Raw genomic sequence first — 27,551 nt, 5'->3', positions numbered from 1 at the left:
TATGATACTGTTGGGTGTTATTATTATTATATTGGTTGGGGTGTTGGGAGTTATTGTGATACTATTGGTTGGGGTGGTATTATGATACTATTGGTTGTGGTCCCTTATGGGAAAAATCACATGATTTCACATTTTCTGATCCAAGATGGCATAGCAGTCAGACGTCTTTGTCCTGTCGTGTCCCTTGTATATATCGTTTTACATATTTTTCGTCGTTCTGAAGGCACTGTATTTGATCACAACCCAAATTATGCTAATGAGCCCCAACCAGTACACAGTACAGAATTATACTACATTTGACAGTAAGTTAAATCAGAATACAGCAGCATTTGATTTGATACTGTCATTTTATAGAAATAACACCTTCAGGTTGTTGTATATTTATTTTTACTGCAAAATGCAAAAAAAATTGTGGCAATAAATGTATAGTCATTCTCCATTATGTCCATAGACTAGTGGCTCAGTTGGAACTTCAGGTAGCTAGCAGCCAAGAGGTTGCGAGTTTAAATCCTGAGTGAGGTTGAGTCCTCAGTAATCAGAATACAGTCACATACAGTACTTTAACATTAACACCTTTAGCTGTAAAAATATAGTAACTAGTTATAGATTTACTGTATTTTCACCACAACTAGAAAACACCTACAGGGAACCATAATACAAAGTTCTGAGACCATCCTGAAAATGTCCTTATGGACGTCTCTGCGTGGAACAAACTGGAATAAACAGAGAACTAGACAAAACATGACTGTTTCAATTGAATTCATGTCTTTTAACGTAAAGTATTATTAATTACATATAACGACTGGGCTTTCACATGTGCTCAAAAGTTGTCACGTGTTCTAATACAGTATGTTGAATTTTTGGATCACCATTTCACATTAATTTAACATGAGATCGTGTTCTCAGATGTGCTCACATGTTGTTGCGTGTAGTTTTATGTTACCACATTGCTTCACATGAGATCACGTGTTCACATGTGAAATTCATGTGGTTTCTCCATAAGGTGTGGTATGATGATACTATTGGTTGGGGTTTCTACTTTTAATGTCACATGCACAAGTACAGGGAAATGCCTTTCTTGCAAGCTCTAACCCCAACAATTCAGTAATCAATAACAATGTAATACTAAAAATAACGAGGTAGAACAAAAACACACAAGAAATAAAAAAAGAAGAAGAACATGAGAAAGTAAGTCAGCATACAGGGTCAGTTCCAATACCATATTTACAATGTGCAGGGATACTAGAGTGATAGAGGTAGATATGTATAAGGGTAAGCATACTAGATACAGGGTCAGGGGTGTTATTACGATACTATTGGTTGGGGTGTTATTATAACACTATTGGTTGGGGTGTTATTATGACACTATTGGTTGGGGTGTTATTATGACACTTGGTTGGTGTGTTATTATGACACTATTGGTTGGGGTGTTATTATGACACTATTGGTTGGGGTGTTATTGTGATGCTATTGGTTGGGGTGTTATTATGACGCTATTGGTTGGTGAGTTATTATGACACTATTGGTTGGGGTGTTATTATGACACTATTGGTTGGGGTGTTATTATGACACTATTGGTAGGGGTGTTATTATGATGCTATTGGTTGGTGTGTTATTATGATACTATTGGTTGGTGTGTTATTATGACACTATTGGTTGGGGTGTTATTATGACACTTGGTTGGGGTGTTATTATGACACTATTGGTTGGTGTGTTATTATGATACTATTGGTTGGTGCGTTATTATGATACTATTGGTTGGTGTGTTATTATGACACTATTGGTTGGTGTGATATTATGACACTATTGGTTGGTGTGTTATTATGATACTATTGGTTGGTTTGTTATTATGACACTTGGTTGGTGTGTTATTATGATACTATTGGTCGGTGTGTTATTATGACACTATTGGTTGGTGTGTTATTATGACACTATTGGTTGGTGTGTTATTATGACACTATGGGTTGGTGTGTTATTATGACACTATTGGTTGGGGTGTTATTATGATACTATTGGTTGGTGTGTTATTATGACACTATTGGTTGGTGTGATATTATGACACTATTGGTTGGTATGTTATTATGACACTATTGGTTGGTGTGATATTATGACACTATTGGTTGGTGTGTTATTATGATACTATTGGTTGGTTTGTTATTATGACACTTGGTTGGTGTGTTATTATGATACTATTGGTTGGTGTGTTATTATGACACTATTGGTTGGTGTGTTATTATGACACTATTGGTTGGTGTGTTATTATGATACTTGGTTGGTGTGTTATTATGATACTATTGGTTGGTGTCACGGCCGTCCTCCTCTTCATCTGAAGAGGAGAGACGAGATGGATCTGAGGACCAATACGCGGCGTGGTAAGTGTCCATGGCAAATCTTTAATCAAGAAAGACTGAACACTATACAAACGAGTAACAAAAACAATAAACCAAATTCGACCGTGAAGCTACAAAATGAGACCTGTGCTGAAACAAGCCATCAACATAGACAATCACCCACAAACAAACAGTGCAACCCAGGCTACCTAAGTATGATTCTCAATCAGAGACAACTAATGACACCTGCCTCTGATTGAGAACCATACTAGGCCGAAAACATAGAAATGCCCCAAAACATAGAAAAACAAACATAGACTGCCCACCCAACTCACGCCCTGACCATACTAAATAAATACAAAACAACGGAAATAAAGGTCAGAACGTGACAGTACCCCCCCCCCAAAGGTGCGGACTCCGGCCGCAAAACCCTGACCTATAGGGGAGGGTCTGGGTGGGCGTCTGTCCGCGGTGGCGGCTCTGGCGCGGGACGCGGTCCCCACCTCATCATTGTCTTAGTCCGCCTTATTGTCCGCCTCCGTGGCTTTCTCAGCATGACCACCCCTCTCAATGACCCCACTGGACAGAGGGGCAGCTCGGGACAGAGGGACAGCTGCTCGGGACAGAGGGACAGCTGCTCGGGACAGAGGGACAGCTGCTCGGGACAGAGGGACAGCTGCTCGGGACAGAGAGACAGCTGCTCGGGACAGAGAGACAGCTGCTCGGGACAGAGAGACAGCTGCTCGGGACAGAGAGACAGCTGCTCGGGACAGAGAGACAGCTGCTCGGGACAGAGAGACAGCTGCTCGGGACAGAGGGACTCCGGCAGCGGCGCCGGACAGGCGGGAGACTCCGGCAGCGGCGCCGGACAGGCGGGAGACTCCGGCAGCGGCGCCGGACAGGCGGGAGACTCCGGCAGCGGCCCTGGACAGGCGGGAGACTCCGGCAGCGGCGCCGGACAGGCGGGAGACTCCGGCAGCGGCGCCGGACAGGCGGGAGACTCCGGCAGCGGCGCCGGACAGGCGGGAGACTCCGGCAGCGGCGCCGGACAGGCGGGACCACCTGCAGGGAGGAGACAGAGAGACAGCCTGGTGCGTGGGGCTGCCACAGGTACCACCAGGCTGGGGAGCCCTTCAGGAGGCTTGGGGTTAGGAGGAGGCACCTGAAGGACCGGGCTGTGGGGGAGCACTGGAGCTCTGGTGCGCAACCTTGGCACCACCTCCCCAGGCTGGATAACCACTCTAGCCCGGACCGTCCAGAGTGCAGGCACAGGTTGAACCGGGCTGTGGGTAAGCACGGGAGATCTAGTGCTTACTACACGCACCTCTCCCTTCGGCTCCATTCCCACATTCGCCCGGCACGAGCGGAGCGCAGGCAGAGGACGCACTGCACCTTCCCAGCGCCCCGGAGACACAGCACGCAGAGCCGGCGCAGGATACCCTGGACCAAAACTGCGTACCGGCGACCAGACCCGCTGAGCAGGCACCATACGCCCTGGCTCGATGCCCGCACTCGCATGACACTCTCGGGGGGCTGTCCTATAGCGCACCGGGCTATGGACACGTACTGGCGACACCGTGCGCTTAACCGCATAACACGGTGCCTGCCCAGTATCGCGCTGCTTATAATAAGCACAAGGGGTGAGCGCAGGTCTGCTACCTGGCTTAGCTCCACCCCTCGTGTGCCCGCCCCCAACATTTTTTTGGGGCTGTCTCTCGTACCTGTCGCACTGCCGTGCTGCCTCCTCATATCGCCGCCGCTCAGCTTTCGCTGCCTCCAGCTCTGCTTTGGGGCGGCGATATTCCCCAGCCTGTGCCCAGGGTCCCTCTCCGTTCAGTATCTCCTCCCATGTCCAGGAGTCCTGTGATACCGGCCGCTGTTGTTGTTGCTGCTGCTGCTGCTGCTGCTGTCGTCGCTGTTTTCTACCACGCCGCTTGGTCCTTGGTTGGTGGGTGATTCTGTCACGGCCGTCCTCCTCTTCATCTGAAGAGGAGAGACGAGATGGATCTGAGGACCAATACGCGGCGTGGTAAGTGTCCATGGCAAATCTTTAATCAAGAAAGACTGAACACTATACAAACGAGTAACAAAAACAATAAACCAAATTCGACCGTGAAGCTACAAAATGAGACCTGTGCTGAAACAAGCCATCAACATACAGAATCACCCACCACAACAGGACCAAGCGGTGTGGTAATGGGCAACGGAAAAAGCAGCAGCAGGAGCAGCGCGAGGAGGTATGGACATGGGAGGAGGAATTAGACGGAAGAGGACCCTGGGCTCAGCCAGGAGAATATCGCCGTCCCAAAGAAGAACTGGAGGCGGCGAAAGCAGAGAGGCGCTGGTATGAGGAGGCAGCGCGGCGTCGTGGATGGAAGCCCGGGAGTCAGCCCCAAAAATTTCTTGGGGGGGGGGCTAACAGGGAGTATGGCTACGCCAGGTAGGAGACCTGAGCCAACTTCCTGTGGTTACCGGGGGGCTGGAGAGACCGGGCAGGCACCGTGTTATGCTGTGGAGCGCACGGTGTCCCCAGTGCGGGTGCACAGCCCGGTGCGGTACATTCCAGCTCCGCGTATCGGCCGGGCTAGAGTGGGCATCGAGCCAAGTGCCATGAAGCCGGCTCTACGCATCTGGTCTCAAGTGCGTCTCCTTGGGCCGGCTTACATGGCACCAGCCTTGCGCACGGTGTCCCCGGTTCGCCTGCATAGCCCAGTGCGGGCTATTCCACCTCGCCGCACTGGCAGGGCGACCGGGACCATTCAACCGGGTAAGGTTGGGTAAGGCTCGGTGCTCAAGAGCTCCAGTGCGCCTGCACGGCCCGGTCTATCCGTCACCACCTCCACGCACCAGCCCTCCGGTGGCAGCTCCCCGTACCAGGCTGTCTCTCCGGCCCATCCTTGCAGGGGCTCTCTCCTCTCCAGCGCTGCCGGAGTCTCCCGCCTCTCCGGCGCTACCAGAGCCTTCCTCCTCTCCAGCGCTGCCGGAGTCTCCCGCCTGTTCGGCGCTAGGAGAGCTACTCAGCCCAGCGTTGCCGGAGCTTCCCGTCTGCCCAGCGCTGCCAGCGCCGCCCGTCTGCCCAACGCCGCCAGCGCCGCCCGTCTGCCCAGCGCCGCCAGTGCCGCCCGTCTGCCCAGCGCCGCCAGTGCCGCCCGTCTGCCCAGCGCCGCCAGTGCCGCCCGTCTGCCCAGCGCCGCCAGTGCCGCCCGTCTGCCCAGCGCCGCCAGTGCCGCCCGTCTGCCAGGAGCCGCCAATGCCGCCCGTCAGCCAGGAGCCGCCAGTGCCGTCCTTCAGCCAGGGGCCGCCAGTGCCGCCCGTCAGCCAGGGGCCGCCAGTCAGCCAGGGGCCGCCAGTGCCGCCAGTCAACCAGGGGCCGCCAGTCAGCCCAGCGCCAGCGCCGCCAGTCAACCAGGTGCCGCCAGTCAGCCAGGGGCCGTCAGTCAGCCAGGGGCCGCCAGTGCCGCCAGTCAGCCAGGGGCCGCTAGAGCCCCTCCGCCCGGAGCAGCTGCCCCTCTGTCCCGAGCAGCTGCCCCTCTGTCCCGAGCAGCTGTCCCTCTGTCCCGAGCAGCTGTCCCTCTGTCCCGAGCAGCTGTCCCTCTGTCCCGAGCAGCTGTCCCTCTGTCCCGAGCAGCTGTCCCTCTGTCCCGAGCAGCTGTCCCTCTGTCCCGAGAAGCTGCCCCTCTGTCCCAAGCAGCCCCTCTGTCCAGTGGGGTCATTGAGAGGGGTGGGCATGGTGAGTAAGCCACGGAGGCGGACAATAAGGCGGACTAAGACAATGGCGAAGTGGGGTCCGCGTCCCGCGCCAGAGCCGCCACCGCGGACAGACGCCCACCCAGACCCTCCCCTATAGGTCAAGGTTTTGCGGCCGGAGTCCGCACCTTTGGGGGGGGGGGTACTGTCACGTTCTGACCTCTATTTCCTTTGTGTTGTATTTATTTAGTATGGTCAGGGCGTGAGTTGGGTGGGCAGTCTATGTTTGTTTTTCTATGTTGTGGGGCAGTTCTATGTTTTCGGCCTAGTATGGTTCTCAATCAGAGGCAGGTGTCATTAGTTGTCTCTGATTGAGAATCATACTTAGGTAGCCTGGGTTTCACTGTGTGTTTGTGGGTGATTGTTCCTGTCTTTGTGTTTGCACCAGATAGGGCTGTTTTGAGTTCTCACGTTTCTTGTTTTCGTTAGTTTGTTCATTGTATAGTGTCTTCATTAAAATACAATGAACAACCACCACGCTGCTTTTTGGTCCGCTTCTACTTCACAACAAGAGAAACGTTACAGTTGGTGTGTTATTATGAGACTTGGTTGGTGTGTTATTATGATCCTATTGTTTGGTGTGTTATTATGATACTATTGGTTGGTGTGTTATTACGATACTATTGGTTGGTGTGTTATTACGATACTATTGGTTGGTGTGTTATTATGATACTATTGGTTGGTTTGTTATTATGACACTTGGTTGGTGTGTTATTATGATACTGTTGGTTGGTGTGTTATTATGACACTTGGTTGGTGTGTTATTATGACACTTGGTTGGTGTGTTATTATGACACTAATGGTTGGTGTGTTATGACACTTGGTTGGGGTGTTATTATGACACTTGGTTGGTGTGTTATTATGACACTTGGTTGGTGTGTTATTATGATACTATTGGTTGGTGTGTTATTATGATACTATTGGTTGGTATGTTATTATGATACTATTGGTTGGTGTGTTATTATGACGCTATTGGTTGGGGTGTTATTATGACACTTGGTTGGTGTGTTATTATGACACTATTGGTTGGTGTGTTATTATGATACTATTGGTTGGTGTGTTATTATGACACTTGGTTGGTGTGTTATATTGACACTTGGTTGGTGTGTTATTATGATACTATTGGTCGGTGTGTTATTATGACACTATTGGTTGGTATGTTATTATGATACTATTGGTTGGTGTGTTATTATGATACTATTGGTTGGTGTGTTATTACGATATTATTGGTTGGTGTGTTATTACGATACTATTGGTTGGTGTGTTATTACGATACTATTGGTTGGTGTGTTATTATGATACTAGTGGTTGGTTTGTTATTATGACACTTGGTTGGTGTGTTATTATGATACTGTTGGTTGGTGTGTTATTATGACACTTGGTTGGTGTGTTATTATGACACTTGGTTGGTGTGTTATTATGACACTTGGTTGGGGTGTTATTATGACACTTGCTTGGTGTGTTATTATGACACTTGGTTGGTGTGTTATTATGATACTATTGGTTGGTTTGTTATTATGATACTATTGGTTGGTATGTTATTATGATACTATTGGTTGGTGTGTTATTATGACGCTTTTGGTTGGGGTGTTATTATGACACTTGGTTGGTGTGTTATTATGACACTATTGGTTGGTGTGTTATTATGACACTATTGGTTGGTGTGTTATTATGACACTTGGTTGGTGTGTTATTATGATACTATTGGTCGGTGTGTTATTATGACACTATTGGTTGGTATGTTATTATGATACTATTGGGTTGGCGTGATATTATGACACTATTGGTTGGTGTGTTATTATGATACTATTGGTTGGTGTGTTATTATGATACTATTGGTTGGTTTGTTATTCTGACACCTGGTTGGTGTGTTATTATGATACTATTGGTTGGTGTGTTATTATGACACTTGGTTGGTGTGTTATTATGACACTATTGGTTGGTGTGTTATGACACTTGGTTGGGGTGTTATTATGACACTTAGTTGGTGTGTTATTATGACACTTGGTTGGTGTGTTATTATGATACTATTGCTTGGTGTGTTATTATGATGCTATTGGTTGGTGTGTTATTATGACACTTGGTTGGGGTGTTATTATGACACTTGGTTGGGGTGTTATTATGACACTTGGTTGGGGTGTTATTATGACACTTGGTTGGGGTGTTATTATGACACTTGGTTGGTGTGTTATTATGACTCTATTGGTTGGTGTGTTATTATGATACTTGGTTGGTGTGTTATTATGATACTTGGTTGGTGTGTTATTATGATGCTATTGGTTGGTGTGTTATTATGACACTTGGTTGGTGTGTTATTATGATACTATTGGTTGGTGTGTTATTATGATCCTTGGTTGGTGTGTTATTATGATACTATTGGTTGGTGTGTTATTACGATACTATTGGTTGATGTGTTATTACGATACTATTGGTTGGTGTGTTATTATGATACTATTGGTTGGGGTGTTGTTATGATACTATTGGTTGGGGTGTTATGACACTTGGTTGGGGTAGTTCAAAGGCATCAGACAGTCAGCAGATATAACAGTCGGATCCCGTCCCTTCACTACCGTTTCCTGTGTCAAGTCAAGCACTCACCAACTCTGCAGAACTTCAGATAATCTGGGTTCATCCTTGTGTACTTTTACAGAGATGTTTTCCCCTGAAATGTGTACATTTCACCTCTCTCCAGTGCACAATTGTGTTTTGCTGTGTACATTTCAGATTTGTTGTCATTGATTTTAAAACCATACTTTAGTAGTATTGCTGTAGTTACTTTCAGGGTGATTACAGACGTGATGTTCAAAGGGAAGATGTAACCCAAACCAGAGTTGTAGCAGTGAACACATGAGCTGTGAGGACAGTGGACGAGATAAAGTTCCTTCTTATTTCAGAAAGAAGATAAACCAAGTTTTTTTTAGCTTTCTCTCTCTCTCTGAACCCCCTCCCCCTGTCATTGTAACAGAAAAGGCTGTTATTTTTTTCAAGGAATCTCTAACTGTCATTGGTCACCAGCAGACACAGCTGGTCTGAGAGGATGTGTGTGTTAGGGTGTGTGTGCCTGCCCGCCTGCCTCAGCTCGTGTCAATTCAGTCCTGTGATAGCTAGCGTAGCTGTCCTCTATTCAGCTGTAGGATTATATGGCTCTTCTCATTGGGATTACTTAAACATGGTGGATCTTTATGCAAAGCCCCAGCATGGGTACCGGGTCCGGGGGACCTTGGCTCTCCCAATACCAGCCCAGGTAGGTCCAGAACTAACTGTACACTATACTGTATATCTTGATACAACAGTACAGCCTCAGTAAAACTATGGCTAAATTAGGCTGTCCAAAATAGGGATCAGAGTGTGTTGAGTTTAATTAGGCTGTCCAGAATAGAGATTAGAGTGTATTGGGTTTGTTCAGTATGTACAATATTGACAGTATTTACGTCTACCTTGTTATCACCTTCCTACTTCCTGTTTAGTCTACTTAGTCTCACCCTACTGTAGATATATTGCTTCAGCTCAACTTTATTTTCCTGTGCTGCAGTGTAAGTCAACCCCAGAGAGCATGCAATAACACAAGCAATGCCTGCTTCAACATGTTTAGCACTCTTAATGTAGACTTGAGGTTAGAGTTTTGCTAGTTGTTAGTTGACACATTTGCCAACACAAAACCATAGTATCTCACATATAGGCATTTACTGTGGGCTGCTTACTGTGGGTGTTGATGCAATGGGGGTTAAGCCTGCAGTTTATTTTTATTGGTGACACTGACATTTTACCTCACAAACATCTGGTTAGTGTGTGCTTATTGTGGGTAGATATCTCTTTCCAGTGGGCAGGGGAGGGGGCATTCCACAATCAGAGAGATCAATGATGCAGCTCTCTCATTTCAACTCTCTTGTCTGTCTAGTCATGTGTATTGATTACCTTGTGGTGATAATGAGATCAATAATTATGTTATTGAGCTCCCGAGTGGTGGAGAGGTCTAAGACACTGCATCTCAGTGCAAGAGGTGTCACTACAGTCCCTGGTTCGAATCCAGGCTGTAGCACATCCGTCCGTGATTGCGAGTCCCATAGGGGAATTTGTTCTTAACTGACTTGCCTAGTTAAATAAATAAATAAATATATATATTTTTTGAACTAGATGGTGTACCGAGTCCATATCTGATCACCACAAAACATGAAATGGTCATATATACCCATTACTATACATATCTGCCTTCCGACCATTGACCTAAATAGGTTTCCGACCTGTCACCATTCCTCAATCCAGTGGTTGGTTGAGCAGGGAGAATATTTAACAAAAAAACAGTGCAAACTTGAATGCTATTTGGCCCTAAACAGAGAGTACTCAGTGGCAGAATACCTGACCGCTTTGACTATGTACAGACTCTGTGAGCATGGCTTCGCTATTGAGACTGGCCGCCGTAGGTAGACCTGGCTCTCAAGAGAAGACAGGCTATGTGCACACTGCTCACAAAATGAGGTGAAAACTGAGCTGCACTTCTTAACCTCCTGCCAGCTGTATGACCATATTAGAGACGCATACAGTGCATTCGGATAGTATTGAAACCCCTTGACTTTTTCCACATTTTGTTACATTACAGCCTTATTCTAAAATGGATTCAATAGTCATCAATCTACACGCAATACCCCATAATGACAAAGCAAAAACAGGTAAAAAAAAAAAAAACTATCACATTTACATAAGTTTTCAGACACTTTACTCAGTACTTTGTTGAAGTACCTTTGGCAGCTATTACAGCATTGAGTCTTCTTGGGTATGACGCTACAAGCTTGGCACACTTGTATTTGTGGAGTTTCTCCCATTCTTCTCTGCAGATCCTCTCAAGCCCTGTCAGGTTGGATGGGGAGCGTCGCTGCACAGCTATTTTCAGGTCTCTCCAGAGATGTTCGATTGGGTTCAATTCCGGGTTGTGGCTTTGCCACTCAAGGACATTCAGAGACTTTTCCCGAAGCCACTCCTGTGTTATCTTGGCTGTGTGCTTTGGGCCGTTGTCCTGTTGGAAGGTGAACCTTCGCCCCAGTCTGATGTCCTGAGTGCTCTGGACAGGTTTTCATCAAGGATCTCTCTGTACTTTGCTCTGTTCATCTTTCCCTCAATCCTGTCTTGTCTCCCAGTTCCTGCCGCTGAAAAACATCCCCACAGCATGATGTTGCCACCACCATGCTGCCAGGTTTCCTCCAGACGTGACACTTGGCATTCAGGCCAAAGAGTTCAATCTTGGTTTCATCACACCAGAGAATCTGTTTTTTTATGGTCTGAGAGTTCTTTACTCCAAACGGGCTGTCGTGTGTCTTTAACTGACACCACTACCATAAAGGCCTGATTGGTGGAGTGCTGCAGAGATGGTTGTGCTTCTGGAAGGTTCTCCCATCTTCACAGGTGTGTGCCTTTCCGAATCATGTCCAATCAATAGAATTTACCACAGGATGATCAACGGAAACAGGCTGCATCTGAGCTCAATTTCATAGCAAAGGGTCTGAATACTTAAGTAAATAAGGTATTTCTGTTTTTAATTTTTAATACATTTGCAACAATTTCTAAAACTTGTTTTTGCTTTGTCATTATGGGGTATTGTGTGTAGATGGACGTGGAACAAAATTAATTGAATCCATTTTAGAATAAGGCTGTAACAAAATGTAGAAAAAGTCAAGAGGTCTGAGTACTTTCCGAGTGCATGCACTGTATTTCTCTCAGATTACACAGATCCACTAAGGATTTGAAAACAAACCCCATTTTGATAAACTCCCATATCTAATAGGTGAAATACCACAGTGTGCCATCACAGCAGCAAGATTTGTGATCTGTTGCAACAAGGGCAACCAGTGGAGCACAAACAACATTGAAAATACAACCTATATTTATCTGTTAATTTATCTTCCCTTTCATACTTCAACTATTTGCACATTGTTATAACATTGTACATTGCCAATAATATAACATTTGAAATGTCTCTATTCTTTTAGTGTGTAATATTTACTGTTAATTTAGTTTATTTCCCTTGTTTCTTACCTATTCCATTTGCTTTGGCAATGTAAACACATTTCCATGCCAATAAATCCCTTTGAATTTGAGGGAGGGAGGGGGAGAGGGAGAGCACTCTCACAATGCCATGATGAGGATATCATAGGCAGCAGTGTTCCCAGGGGGACCCCACAGGAGTCATAAAGTCAGGCAGAGACCTCTCATGGGATACAGGAGGTGAGACTCTGGCCTCTAGAACAGATGAGACTCTCATGGGATACAGGAGGTGAGACTCTGGCCTCTGGAACAGGTGAGACTCTGGCCTCTGGAACAAATGAGACTCCAGGTGAGACTCTGGCCTCGAACAGGTGAGTTTCCAGGTGAGGCTCTGGCCTCTGGAACAGGTGACACTCCAGATGAGACTCTGGCCTCTGGAACAGGTGAGTCCCCAGGTGAGGCTCTGGCCTCTGGAACAGGTGAGACTCTGACCTCTGGAACAGGTGAGACTCCAGGTGAGTCTCTGGCCTCTGGAACAGGTGAGCTCCAGGTGAGTCTCTGGCCCAGTTGAGGTTCTTGCCTCTGGAACAGGTGAGGCTCCAGGTGAGGCTCTGGCCTCTGGAAGAGATGAGGCTCCAGGTGAGCCTCTGGCCCAGTTGAGTCTCTGGCCTCTGGAACATGTGAGGCTCTGGCATCTGGAACAGGTGAGCCTCCAGGTGAGACACTGGCCTCTGGAACAGGTGACACTCCAGATCAGACTCTGGCCTCTGGAACAGGTGAGTCTCCAGGTGAGGCTCTGGCCTCTGGAACAGGTGAGACTCTGACCTCTGGAACAGGTGAGACTCCAGGTGAGGCTCTGGCTTCTGGAACAGGTGAGACTCTGACCTCTGGAACAGGTGAGCATCCAGGTGAGACTCTGGCCTCTGGAACAGGTGAGCATCCAGGTGAGACTCTGGCCTCTGGAACAGGTGAGGCTCCAGGTGAGGCTCTGGCCTCTGGAACAGGTGAGACTCTGACCTCTGGAACAGGTGAGACTCCAGGTGAGGCTATGGCTTCTGGAACAGGTGAGACTCTGACCTCTGGAACAGGTGAGCATCCAGGTGAGACTGGCTTCTGGAACAGGTAAGCCTCCAGGTGAGACTCTGGCCTCTGGAACAGGTAAGCCTCCAGGTGAATATCTGGCCTCTGGAACAGGTGAGCCTCCAGGTGAAGATCTGGCCTCTGGAATAGATGAGACTCCAGGTGAGGCTCTGACCTCTGGAACAGGGTGAGCCTCCAGGTGAAGATCTGGCCTCTGAAACAGGTGAGACTCCAGGTGAAGATCTGGCCTCTGGAACAGGTGAGTCTCCAGGTGAAGATCTGGCCTCTGGAATAGATGAGACTCCAGGTGAGACTCTGACCTCTGGAACAGGTGAGCCTCCAGGTGAAGATCTGGCCTGTGAAACAGGTGAGACTCCAGGTGAAGATCTGGCCTCTGGAACAGGTGAGTCTCCAGGTGAAGATCTGGCCTCTGGAATAGATGAGACTCCAGGTGAGACTCTGACCTCTGGAACAGGTGAGCCTCCAGGTGAAGATCTGGCCTCTGGAACAGGTGAGACTCCAGGTGAGACTCTTGCCAAGGTGAGACTGCCCTCTGGAAGAGATGAGACTCCAGGGGAGACTCTGGCCCAGTTGAGACTCTGTCCTCTGGAACAGGTGAGGCTCTGGCCTCTGGAACAGGTGAGACTCCAGGTGAGGCTCTGGCCTCTGGAACAGGTGAGACTCCAGGTGAGACTCTGACCTCTGGAACAGGTGAGGCTCCAGGTGAGACTCTGGCCTTTGGAATAGATGAGACTCCAGGTGAGACTCTGGCCTCTGGAACAGGTAAGACTCCAGGTGAGACTCTGACCTCTGGAACAGGTGAGCCTGGCAATGTGGTATCAGTGAGTGAGTGTGCCAATGTTTACTGGAAGGATGGACACTCATTTACTTCTCTCATTTATTAAATTAAAACAACTTTATTTATCCCAAAGGAGCAATTACTTAAGGCAGCTGCAGCAATGACAACAAGACTAACATTTATGCTAACAAGGTTAACTCAACAATCCTTACCATGTGTATTGGCTTTGACTAGGCCTATATTTACATACTCTGAATTGCGTTTTGTGCTTCATACGGGAAAATAGTGGAACTTTCTATAGCTGTGGGTTCCAGAAAAGAGAAAGAATAAAATATATTTGAAGTTATATTCAGTCAGCTGTTTGAGTCATGTAAGCATTCTTGACATAGTTTTTTGACTGGCTTCAATTAGTAACCATTGTGTCAGTAACCATTGTGAAACTGTTGCATGAAACCTGAATATTGGCCTTGCGTACAGGGTTGGGGAGTAACTGATTACATGTAATCTGATTACAACAAAAAAACAAACTACTGTAATCAGATTAGATACTTTTGAAAAACTACATGATTATTTATTGGATTACAGTTCAATTCAGAAAGGATGTTTGAGAAATACATTGATACCTTTCTGCTTTCTCAATGACATTCAAATCAGCATCAAACCAAGGCGCAAGTTAAAATGTATTCCACCTGAGAGAGTCGACCAGAAGTCAGAGACCTCTATGATGGCACACAAAATGCTTTTGATGGATATTTTTTGTCTTCTAATGCCATTTAAGGGAAAAGTAATAAGATTACCTTATTTAGTTTGGGTAATCCAAAAGTTACATATACTGATTTACAATTTTGGACAAGTAACTGTTAACTGTAACGGATTACTTTGGAAAATAACCTACCCAACCCTGCTTGCATATTTCTTTGTGGACAGCTGTCATTAATCTTTATTTTCACTGGAAAACCCCACCTAAATGGAAGATAATGTCACATATGAATGCCTCGGCAGTATTGTGAAGCAGTACAGTTTCAGTTTGTTGAGTGGTGAACTTTGTACATCCCTGTTGCACCTCCAGTTTTGGCAATGCAGTTTCAGTGTCTGTAGGTAACTGGGTAATCAATCAAATCACATTTTATTTGTCACGTGCTGAATAACACATGAAATGCTTACAAGCCCTTAAACAACAATAAAGGATTTTTTTAAATTAAAGAAAATATTTGCTAAAAAATAAATGAACTAAAATAAGAAAAAATAGCAACACCATAAAATAACAATAACGAGGCTATATACAGGGGGTACCAGTACCGAGTCAATGTGCAGGAGTACAGGTTAGTCGAGGTAATATGTACATGTAGGTAGGGGTGAAGTGACTACTCATAAATAATAAACAATCAGTAGCAGCAATGTATAACATGGGAACAATGCAAATAGTCTGGGTAGTCATTTGATTAACTATTTAGCAGTCTAATGGTTTGGGATTAGAAGCTGTCGGATGCCGAGCAGTTGCCGTACCAAGCGGTGATGCAACCAGTCAGGATGCTCTCGATGGTGCAGCTGTATAACTTTTTGAGGATCTGACTACCCATGTCAATTATTTTTCAGGCTCCTGAGGGGGAATAGGTGTAGTAATAGTGGGCGTCTGTAAATTTAGACACAAATGAGGCGTTGGTTTGTGGTCTGGAGCTTGATGCTCTCTCTTCAGCTTTAGAATTTACTTCCTGAGCTGACTGCTCCGGAAGACCGTCTCTGTTCTGCTCTGTCACCCTCTCACTGAGTGCTATAAGCCTCTTGTTCCTCCAGAAAATAACTACTTTTATCTACACAGAACCAACTGACTGTCTGTAGAGGTGATAGACTAAAGTTGATTTTGGTTATGTTGTTCACAGGCTTGGCTCTCTGTTGCGAGAAGCATTTTGACCGTCTAGAGTGACTCAGTGTCACTTAGCCTCAATCTGGTCCCAGATCAGTTTGTGTTCCTGCTGTAAGTTTGTTGTAAAGACAGTGCAAACAGATCTGGCATCAGATAGTGTTCTACCTACTTGGTGTCACACTTTAGTTCAAAACTTTTCCAGCTGACCTCTGTCCCCATATTATCTGCTCTTCCCATAGGTCAAGGAGAGTGTCCAGAACGCTGTGTACGTTAATGTAGCGGAGCTCGGCAGAAACATCTCTGAGTCCCCTCCCTCAGCCTTCTCCCCTGCCTGCACTCCTCCATACCTGGACTCTAAGGGATGGGAGGTGCACACTGACCAGGAGAGTGGACGGGAGTACTACTACCACCCCGAATCGGGGCAGACCACCTGGGACAACCCCCACATAGACCCTGAGGCTCCCGCCGAGGTGTCTGTGTGTTCGCCCTCCTCTCAGTTCCCCTCCCTGTCCCCCACCTCCGCCTCCCCCCCTGCATGGACCTCTGACTGGGAGCAGTGTTTGGATGTGACCAGCGGCTGCCAGTACTTCTACAACCCAGTATCGGGGGAGACGTCTTGGGAGTCCCCAGAGCCACAGTGCCCCTACCCCGTTCTGATGGAGCCTCTGAGTGGGCTCCGGTCTCTGGAGGAAGGGCCGGTAAGGCCTGCTCCACTTAAACACCCAGTCTATTTTAGTTTCATCATGGGACGTCTACAAATAATACGCTCATCTTTTTAATGAAGTTTAAGCTCCTGCTAAGTCATACACCTACCCTTTCCATAGCAGACAGTTGGTTTTCATAGATTATGTAAATATCCTCCTGCTAAGTCCTACACCTACCGTACATAGCAGAGAGTTGGTTTTCATAGATTATGTAATTATCCTCCTGCTAAGTCCTACACCTACAGTACATAGCAGAGAGTTGGTTTTCATGATTATGTAATTATCCTCAAACTAGTAGGCATTCTGTACATTCCCACATTGAACTTTTTGCAAACTGCATTGTTGAGTTTTCACCATTCTAAAGAGGCTTGTGAAAGAAAAAGCTGAAAGCTGTTTAAACTGTTCAGTTGAATTGAGGATCTTTGAAAAGGTAAAAGGAAGCTAGAAGGTAAGTCATCCATTGTCCTGGTCTCCATCTGTTTTGAAGTAGAACACTGAATGTAACATTCTCACAACGTGTGTGTCTGTCTGTGTACATGCGTATGGGTGTGTGCATGTGTCTGTTTACACACCTGCGTGCGTGTGTGTCTGACATGATGTTTGTGCAGTGCATAATGTGTGTGTGTGTGTCCAGCCTCCCCTGCCTGAGGAGGACTACCAAGCAGATGACTACACAGCAGATAACTACCCAGCCGAGGTTGACCTACCAGAAGAGGAGTTGTTGGCTGTGTCCCCTGTGACCCCTCACTCCTTCCCTAAGGACTACACCCCCAGCCACGTGACCCGGGCAGTCATCCCCAGGGCCAGCCTGGACAGGAGTGCCCCGACGGGCTGGAACCTCAACATAGACCCTGATGGGACTTGGGTGTTCTCCAACAGACACTCACCTGATCAGGTACACAGACTCTTTATTTAGACGTTATTTATTCTGGTTAGTCTTATTGGCCCTTTATTTAGACGTTATTTATTCTGGTTAGTCTTATTGACCCTTTATTTAGACGTTATTTATTCTGGTTAGTCGTCTTGACTCTTTATTTAGACGTTATTTATTCTGGTTAGTCTTATTGACTCTTTATTTAGACGTTATTTATTCTGGTTAGTCGTCTTGACTCTTTATTTAGACGTTATTTATTCTGGTTAGTCTTATTGACCCTTTATTTAGACGTTATTTATTCTGGTTAGTCTTATTGACTCTTTATTTAGACGTTATTTATTCTGGTTAGTCTTATTGACTCTTTATTTAGACGTTATTTATTCTGGTTAGTCTTATTGACCCTTTATTTAGACGTTATTTATTCTGGTTAGTCGTCTTGACTCTTTATTTAGACGTTATTTATTCTGGTTAGTCTTATTGACCCTTTATTTAGATGTTATTTATTCTGGTTAGTCTTATTGACCCTTTATTTAGACGTTATTTATTCTGGTTAGTCTTATTGACTCTTTATTTAGACGTTATTTATTCTGGTTAGTCGTCTTGACTCTTTATTTAGACGTTATTTATTCTGGTTAGTCGTCTTGACTCTTTATTTAGACGTTATTTATTCTGGTTAGTCTTATTGACCCTTTATTTAGACGTTATTTATTCTGGTTAGTCTTATTGACCCTTTATTTAGACGTTATTTATTCTGGTTAGTCTTATTGACCCTTTATTTAGACATTATTTATTCTGGTTAGTCTTATTGACCCTTTATTTAGACGTTATTTATTCTGGTTAGTCTTATTGACCCTTTATTTAGACATTATTTATTCTGGTTAGTCGTCTTGACTCTTTATTTAGACGTTATTTGTTCTGGTTAGTCTTATTGACCCTTTATTTAGACGTTATTTATTCTGGTTAGTCGTCTTGACTCTTTATTTAGACGTTATTTATTCTGGTTAGTCTTATTGACCCTTTATTTAGACGTTATTTATTCTGGTTAGTCTTATTGACCCTTTATTTAGACGTTATTTATTCTGGTTAGTCTTATTGACCCTTTATTTAGACGTTATTTATTCTGGTTAGTCTTATTGACCCTTTATTTAGACGTTATTTATTCTGGTTAGTCTTATTGACCCTTTATTTAGACGTTATTTATTCTGGTTAGTCGTCTTGACTCTTTATTTAGACGTTATTTATTCTGGTTAGTCTTATTGACCCTTTATTTAGACGTTATTTATTCTGGTTAGTCGTCTTGACTCTTTATTTAGACGTTATTTATTCTGGTTAGTCTTATTGACCCTTTATTTAGACGTGATTTATTCTGGTTAGTCTTATTGACCCTTTATTTAGACGTTATTTATTCTGGTTAGTCTTATTGACCCTTTATTTAGACGTTATTTATTCTGGTTAGTCTTATTGACCCTTTATTTAGACGTTATTTATTCTGGTTAGTCGTCTTGACTCTTTATTTAGACGTTATTTATTCTGGTTAGTCTTATTGACCCTTTATTTAGACGTGATTTATTCTGGTTAGTCTTATTGACCCTTTATTTAGACGTTATTTATTCTGGTTAGTCTTATTGACTCTTTATTTAGACGTTATTTATTCTGGTTAGTCTTATTGACTCTTTATTTAGACGTTATTTATTCTGGTTAGTCTTATTGACCCTTTATTTAGACGTTATTTATTCTGGTTAGTCTTATTGACCCTTTATTTAGACGTTATTTATTCTGGTTAGTCTTATTGACTCTTTATTTAGACGTTATTTATTCTGGTTAGTCTTATTGACCCTTTATTTAGACGTTATTTATTCTGGTTAGTCTTATTGACCCTTTATTTAGACGTTATTTATTCTGGTTAGTCTTATTGACCCTTTATTTAGACGTTATTTATTCTGGTTAGTCGTCTTGACTCTTTATTTAGACGTTATTTATTCTGGTTAGTCTCATTTGAGAAAAAAATTTACTTTTCAAGTGAGAGCTGTCCATGAACGCAGTCTAGGGGTAAACCATGTCACTCAGCTTGAAGGAATATCACGGCTAAATGCACCGTTATGCTATTAGACTAGAAGATGTCGTAAGTGTATGCACTACGTAATATGCACTACGTTTTCTCTAGAAAGGTTCAGTAAAGTCAATATTTAACCGTAAGTCTTTGTCATTGTGTGTGTGTGGTAACAGTGGATCAAATCGTTGGATGACAGAGGACTGACGTACTACTACCTTAGAGATGGCTCCAGATCCCAGTGGAACCTGCCTGAGGTAGAGATCAAGATTAGAAAACACCCATAACGAGTATGAAATGGAAGATCTCATTCATGTGAATAGATTGATCTAAATTTGCCTATAGCAAAGACAACATTCTGTTATTATTACTCCTCTTCATTCCCATTGGAACACAAGGCCACAGTGAGCTCCTCCCTTTCTTCATGTCCTCAGCAACATGTTGTGCATGACTTAAAGAGAGGTTCATCTTGGCCGGTTTAGATCAGTGTTTTCCTCATGTAGATGTGAAAGATTTCTCCTCTGTGAACATGCATTTCTCCATTATCATTTGACCAACCAAGGCCCCTGTAGTGTCAGGCCAGTCCAAGGTGGGGAACGGTGTTGAGCTGGACGGGGTCTCTTTAACGGTCATGAAGAACTGGAGACACACCATGGGTGCAACTTATGTCAGCTCAGCCCTGCAGGAGGTGGTGAGGACTAATAACACATACTGGAGCATTAACATACCTCACGTCCCCCTACCCAGAGCCCACCACAGTAGAGATATGAGGTATAGTAGGTGTGTCAGCTGGCTCTGACCACAGTGTTCAGTAAGGCAGAGTGAAGTGACTGAGCACCTTATGAAACCCCTGACCCTCAGCTTTCATACTGAGCCACCCTGACACCGCTTTCTAAACGAGAGTGCGCCCAGCACCTGGGACATTTCAGTCATCCGTGTGTTCAGTGTACCACAACAGAGTAGACAGTGTACCACAACAGAGTAGACAGTGTACCATGACAGAGTAGACAGTGTACCACGACAGAGTAGACAGTGTACCACGACAGAGTAGACAGTGTACCACGACAGAGTAGACAGTGTACCACGACAGAGTAGACAGTGTACCACGACAGAGTAGACAGTGTACCACGACAGAGTAGACAGTGTACCACGACAGAGTAGACCGTATACTCTGGGGTAAGATTAAGTGATTGCAGACACTAGGAAGTTAGGAATTAAGTAAAAGTAAAGCATCCATTATTCTTCTCCTTTTGGGCAAAAGTTCTCCCCGACTCACAGAAGAAATGCCTCAGACTACGGCTCCTGTGTGAACAACTCTCCAGAGATGGGGCAGCACCACGTGAGTTCTCCTCCTCCTCCCCTGTCCTGTCCTCCTCACCTGCCCTCCCCTGCTGATCCTCATCAGATTAGATCAGTCCTGTTCTAGCTAAAATGACAGTTCTGTGATGCCCCAAATAGAGCACTGTTTTGTGTTTTTTTTCCTGAAGGCCTAATTGGTTGAGACTCCAAAGAAGCCTCTCCAATCGGAGCCCAGAGTCTCAGCGGCACAATGTGTTTAAAAAAAAGAGATCTAATTTGTTTTACGATTTTCTACATTGTAGAATAATAGTGAAGACATTACAACTATGAAATAAAACATGGAATCATGTAGTAACCAAAAAGTGTTAAACAAATCAAAATATACTTCAAAGTAGCCATCCTTTGCCTTGGTGAAAGCTTTGCACACTCTTGGTATTCTATCAACCAGCTTCATGAGGTAGTCACCTGGAATGCATTTCAATTACCTTGTTGAAGTTAATTTGTGGAATATCTTTCCTTCTTAATGCATAAGAATTTGTTCTTAACTGACTTGCCTAGTTAAATAAAGGATTATTTATATATATACAGTGGGGCAAAAAAGTATTTAGTCAGCCACCAATTGTGCAAGTTCTCCCACTTAAAAAGATGAGAGAGGCCTGTAATTTTCATCATAAGTACCATTCAACTATGACAGACAAAATGAGGAAAAATCACTTTGTAAGATATTTTATGAATTTATTTGCAAATTATGGTGGAAAATAAGTATTTGGTCACCTACAAACAAGCAAGATTTCTGGTTCTCACAGACCTGTAACTTCTTCTTTAAGAGGCTCCTCTGTCCTCCACTCGTTACCTGTATTAATGGCACCTGTTTGAACTTGTTATCAGTATAAAAGACACCTGTCCACAACCTCAAACAGTCACACTCCAAACTCCACTATGGCCAAGACCAAAGAGCTGTCAAAGGACACCAGAAACAAAATTGTAGACCTGCACCAGGCTGGGAAGACTGAATCTGCAATATGTAAGCAGCTTGGTTTGAAGAAATCAACTGTGGGAGCAATTATTAGGAAATGGAAGACATACAAGACCACTGATAATCTCCCTCGATCTGGGGCTCCACGCAAGATCTCACCCTGTGGGTCAAAATGATCACAAGAACGGTGAGCAAAAATCCCAGAACCACACGGGGGGACCTAGTGAATGACCTGCAGAGAGTTGGGACCAAAGTAACAAAGCCTACCATTAGTAACACACTACGCCGCCAGGGACTCAAATCCTGCAGTGCCAGACGTGTCCCCCTGCTTAAGCCAGTACATGTCCCGGCCCGTCTGAAGTTTGCTAGAGAGCATTTGGATGATCCAGAAGAAGATTGGGAGAATGTTATATGGTCAGATGAAACCAAAATATAACTTTTTGGTAAAAACTCAACTCGTCGTGTTTGGAGGACAAAGAATGCTGAGTTGCATCCAAAGAACACCATACCTACTGTGAAGCATGGGGGTGGAAACATCATGCTTTGGGGCTGTTTTTCTGCAAAGGGACCAGGACGACTGATCCGTGTAAAGGAAAGAATGAATGGGGCCATGTATCGTGAGATTTTGAGTGAAAACCTCCTTCGATCAGCAAGGGCATTGAAGATGAAACGTGGCTGGGTCTTTCAGCATGACAATGATCCCAAACACACCGCCCCGGGCAACGAAGGAGTCGCTTCGTAAGAAGCATTTCAAGGTCCTGGAGTTGCCTAGCCAGTCTCCAGATCTCAACCCCATAGAAAATCTTTGGAGGGACTTGAAAGTCCGTATTGCCCAGCAACAGCCCCAAGACATCACTGCTCTAGAGGAGATCTGCATGGAGGAATGGGCCAAAATACCAGCAACAGTGTGTGAAAACCTTGTGAAGACTTACAGAAAATGTTTGACCTCTGTCATTGCCAACAAAGGGTATATAACAAAGTATTGAGATAAACGTTTGTTATTGACCAAATACTTATTTTCCACCACAATTTGCAAATAAATTCATTAAAAATCCTACAATATGATTTTCTGGATTTTTTTCTCTCATTTTGTCTGTCATAGTTGAAGTGTACCTATGATGAAAATTACAGGCCTCTCTCATCTTTTTAAGTGGGAGAACTTGCACAATTGGTGGCTGACTAAATACTTTTTTGCCCCACTGTATATAAAATTTTTTTTAAGCCAATGAGTTCTGTTGTGACAAGGTAGGGGTGGTATACAGAAGATAGCCCTATTTGGTAAATTTCAAGAAATGTCAAGAACTTTTAAAGTTTCTTCAAGTGCATTCGCAAAAACCATCAAGCGCTGTGATGAAACTGGCTATCATGAGGACCGCCACAGGAAAGGAAGACCCAGACTTACCTCTGCTGCAGAGGATATGTTCATTTGAGTTACCAGCCTCAACATTTGCATCCCAAATAAATTCTTCACAGAGTTCAAGTAACAGACACATCTCAACATCAACTGTTCAGAGGAGACTGTGTGAATCATGGTCAAATTGTTGCAGAGAAACCACTACCAAAGGACACCAATAATAAGAAGAGACATGCTTGGGCTAAGAAATACGAGCAATGGACATTAGACTGGCTGAAATCTGTCCTTTGGTACCACAACAGAGTAGACAGTGTACCACAACAGAGTAGACAGTGTACCGCGACAGAGTAGACAGTGTACCGCGACAGAGTAGACAGTGTACCGCGACAGAGAGACAGTGTACCGCGACAGAGAGACAGTGTACCGCGACAGAGTAGACAGTGTACCGCGACAGAGTAGACAGTGTACCGCGACAGAGTAGACAGTGTACCGCGACAGAGTAGACAGTGTACCGCGACAGAGTAGACAGTGTACCGCGACAGAGTAGACAGTGTACCGCGACAGAGTAGACAGTGTACCGCGACAGAGTAGACAGTGTACCGCGACAGAGTAGACAGTGTACCACGACAGAGTAGACGGTGCCAACGGTTTATCTCTGCATGTGTGGTTCCCACCGTGAAACATGGAGGAGGAGGTTTGATGGTGTGGGGGTGCTTTGCTGGTGACACTGTCAGTGATTTATTTAGAATTTAAGACACACTTAACCAGCATGGCTACCATCCCATCTGGTTTGGGCTTAGTGGGACTAGAATTAGTTTTTCAGCAAGACAATGACCCAACATACTTCCAGGCTGTGTAGGGGCTATTTGACCAATAAGGAGAGTGATGGAGTGCTGCATCAGATGACCACAATCACCCAACCTCAACCCAATTGAGATGGTTTGGGATAAGTTGGACCTCTCAGTGAAGGAAAAGCAGCCAAGTGCTCAGCATATGTGGGAACTACTTCAAGACTGTTGGAAAAGCATTTCAGGTTAAGCTGGTTGAGAGAATGCCAAGAATGTTCAAAGTTGTCAGCAAGGCAAAGGGTGGCTACTTTGAAGAATCTCAAATGTAAAATCAATTTTTATTTGTTTAACACTTTTTAGGTTACTACATGATTCTATATGTGTTATTTCATGTTTTTGAAGTATGCACTATTATTCTACAATGTAGAAAATAGTAAAAATAAAGAAAAACCCTAGTGTGTCCAAACTTTTGACTGGTACTGTAATACATGCATGCTATCTATCGAAGGGCTAATGGTGTGACGTACTAATGGTGTGTTGTACTTGTAGAGTAGTAGTTGCTTGGGACTATTCTGATATGGCATAGCTACCCCTGGGAGAGTGGAAAACAGATGTCACTTGGGAAATCTAATATTTCCTGGTATATTAATTGATTTCCCTTCTGAGGACAGCTGATGTCACATCACCATTGGCAAACTGTTAGCCAAAACCACGAACTGCCACACCCCCTCATCACACCTCACTACACCCTGAAAGAAAGCATGCACTAGTCAAAAATGTCTGTGCTTTCATCCCCTCCATGCTGTTCATTATAAAACATAGAGGTAGAGGTGTCTGTTCACGAGCTAAGACAAAGTAGCTTGTTGTGAGAGTTTAGCCACAGTTGTCAAATCCGCCTGTTGCTTTTTTGTGCATTTCTATTAGTAGAGCTTAAGGTTAGTATCAAGGCACCAATAATGATGTCTCACTTGAACACTTGGCCTCACATCCTTAAAAGCATGTTATGTGTGGATCCTTTTTCAGGTGCAGAGTTTGGAAAAAGTTGGAATACTCAACAAAACTAAAGTGTCAGAGAACGGGAAAAGAGTAAGGTAATTCTGACCCCATCCAAAGTCTGGGCATAGCTGACATGAAAGACATGGAAACAAGTGATGGAATAATCAGCCATCTACTTGAATGTATAGTCATCCATTATCCATTACATCCATTACATTACCAAATGACTTTCTACACTGCAACATTCCCTGAAGTACAGTACAGCTCACACTCAGTGACTTTCCTGTAGGAAAAACTGGGCCCAGTCATGGACGGTTCTTCACGGAGGGGTTCTGACCTTCCATAAAGAGCCCAAGTCTGCAGCCACGGGAGCCTCTGTGAGTGAGAGGTGTACATGTGTTACCTGCACAGAAAAAATATTTCTAACATCTTCTTGGTTACACATTCCCTCACCTGACTATGTGGGAAGTCTACATTCCTGTTCTGGGACATTCAGTACATTTCTGAGGGAGTGAGGGAACTAACAGCTTTGAGACATTAGCACTGAGCTGAACACCTAGACATGGTATCAGAAACATCTACAGTAAAATGTTTCACTGTGTCTTATTAGAAGGAATGAAAGAAAATGCTGTTAACATCTTAGAATACAACATACAGGATGTTGTGTTGAAGCCATGACAGAGTGACTGCTCAGCACAGACAAGCCCTGAAGGCTCAATGAGGCATGACAGTCAAAGCTTTGTCCAGCTGTCTGATTTCATGGAATGTAGTGCTGTCAGTTTTCATCAACTGGTCCTCCATGATGTCTTTCTCTCTTCACAGATCAAGACCAATCAGATCGTCCCAGAGGTCACGGTGGATCTACGAGGGGCAAAGATTGGCTGGGCTCTCAGGGACAAATCCAGCAAAAAGAATGTTGTAGAAGTGAGTTGACAGTTGGTTGCTATGGAATCATAATAGGAGTTGTACTAGATACAGAAAAGACAATCCTGACAGGATAGACTTAATTCAAGCATACCAATTTCCTGCCCATTGTGATAAGTGATTCTGGGAAGCAACATCATGTGAGAATACATTTGCCATTAATCCAAGACTGTTACCCTCTGTATAAATCTGTAAAGCAAATGTTTAATGAATAATAACCTCTCTATGTTGTCTTCAGTTAAAAGACAGAAATGGCGTTGAGTTTCTGCTACAGTACGACACTGAGAGTATCATCAACGACTGGCACAAAGTTCTAATGGACACCATACGACAGCTGGTATGTTTCTTTAAGTGAAATAACTCGCACACGTTAACGTGCTACCAGGTACATGGAGACAAATATGTTCTGGATAAAAAGAAAAAACAACTCCCTAATGAAGGTTAATTTAGGTCGGTTAACTTAATGGCTGCTGGTTCAAACATCATGCATGTTAGTCAATGACATTGCAGGACCAGGAACACCACCAATCTGAGGAGGAGGATGGGGACGTCAGTGAGAAGTCCTACAGTACAGACAGAGATCAGAGGTCACCTGGTACCATGGACAGGAGGAGGAGGTGTAAGTTATCCTTGCTACAAATATACTGTAGCAGACGTTTCAGCTGCAATAGCCTCCGCTAGGTCAACTTGCTCATGTTTCGTGACTGTGTACCCCCCCTCATGTACCCTCCCTCCTCTTCCTCCTCCTTGTCTTCCTTCTCCTCCTCCCCAGCTTCCAGACCGAGCACGGCCACCTCCTCTGGGGGAGAGACCGAACAGAAGAAGGTTCGTACCAAGCTGATGAAGTTCCTCCTGAAACGACCCACACTGCAGTTCGTCAAGGAGAAGGGTTACATCCGAGGTGGGCTCATAGGGTCTTCCTTCCTACAAAGCAGCACATGTCTAACTGGGTCCAAATCAGGCTACATAACATTTACTGTCAGGATTTGTCACGACGATGTTACTAATCCAGAGAGGGATCATATGTTCATATCTTCTGTTGTTGTGATATGGGTCAGGGTTGGGGTCAAGAGAATTTAATCATTGAAGGAATTGGAATGTCAATGTACTTCCTGAATTGACTGGAATTGAAATGGAATTGACCCCAACCCTGATACGGGTCAGCATCACATATATACACTGTACACACTAACCTCCATCATCGTTTCCCTCAGACAATGTGTTTTGCTGTCATCTGGCTGCACTGTGTGCCCAGGAGAAAACTACAATCCCCAGCTTTGTGGAGAAATGTATTCGAGCAGTGGAAAAGAGAGGTAATGATTAGTAGTCACACTGATGATGATTGTTATATGCCAGCAATAACATTATAATAGCAGTGTATTATTCAGCACAGTGTATATGGTAATAGAAACAAAGGTTACCACAGTAGTTGATTGACCCATATGCTGATGTGTGTGTGTGTGTGTGTCTTCACAGGTCTGGACATGGATGGACTCTACAGAGTCAGTGGGAATCTAGCTGTCATTCAGAAACTACGCTTCAAGGCAGATCATGGTAATGCCTTTACATTTACTGTGTGTGTGAGAGACTGTGTTCTGTGACTGTGTTCTGTGACTGTGTTCTGTGAATGTGTTCTGTGACGTCCAGAGGGTCATTATACGTTTTATGTTAGCCTCCATATTGTTTTATGGGTTCCACTGGTGTGGCTGAATATTATTTTATGGGTTCCACTGGTGTGGCTGAATATTGTTTTATGGGTTCCACTGGTGTGGCTGAATATTGTTTTATGG

General features: G+C 44.6%; 1 protein-coding gene across 22 annotated transcripts in view; it reads left to right on the top strand.

The window, feature by feature from the left end:
* Window positions 1–27,551, top strand: part of LOC110502963 (rho GTPase-activating protein 27) — a 46,845-nt gene that overhangs the window by 14,302 nt on the left and 4,992 nt on the right. For 7 of the 22 annotated variants that reach the window (XM_090217505.1, XM_021581311.3, XM_021581310.3 and 4 more), the window contains 13 exons: window positions 16,036–16,494; window positions 17,135–17,395; window positions 19,601–19,681; window positions 19,987–20,115; window positions 20,686–20,763; window positions 24,865–24,932; window positions 25,127–25,214; window positions 25,660–25,761; window positions 26,000–26,098; window positions 26,272–26,380; window positions 26,534–26,662; window positions 26,976–27,074; window positions 27,238–27,315. In XM_090217505.1, coding sequence (XP_090073631.1) covers window positions 16,036–16,494; window positions 17,135–17,395; window positions 19,601–19,681; window positions 19,987–20,115; window positions 20,686–20,763; window positions 24,865–24,932; window positions 25,127–25,214; window positions 25,660–25,761; window positions 26,000–26,098; window positions 26,272–26,380; window positions 26,534–26,662; window positions 26,976–27,074; window positions 27,238–27,315 — 1,780 coding nt within the window. Of the gene's footprint in view, window positions 1–8,910; window positions 9,322–16,035; window positions 16,495–17,134; window positions 17,396–19,600; window positions 19,682–19,986; window positions 20,116–20,685; window positions 20,764–24,864; window positions 24,933–25,126; window positions 25,215–25,659; window positions 25,762–25,999; window positions 26,099–26,271; window positions 26,381–26,533; window positions 26,663–26,975; window positions 27,075–27,237; window positions 27,316–27,551 lie in introns of those variants that run through there. The other 15 variants (XM_090217507.1, XM_090217506.1, XM_090217520.1 and 12 more) reach the window with 5 other exon arrangements.

This window comes from Oncorhynchus mykiss, chromosome 23, assembly GCF_057628025.1.
Source record: "Oncorhynchus mykiss isolate SJ-2025 chromosome 23, ASM5762802v1, whole genome shotgun sequence".
In the NCBI taxonomy this organism is placed as follows: Eukaryota; Metazoa; Chordata; class Actinopteri; order Salmoniformes; family Salmonidae; genus Oncorhynchus; species Oncorhynchus mykiss.
The sequence above is the reverse complement of the archived record's forward strand: the minus strand, read 5'-3'. Positions and strand labels throughout refer to the sequence as shown.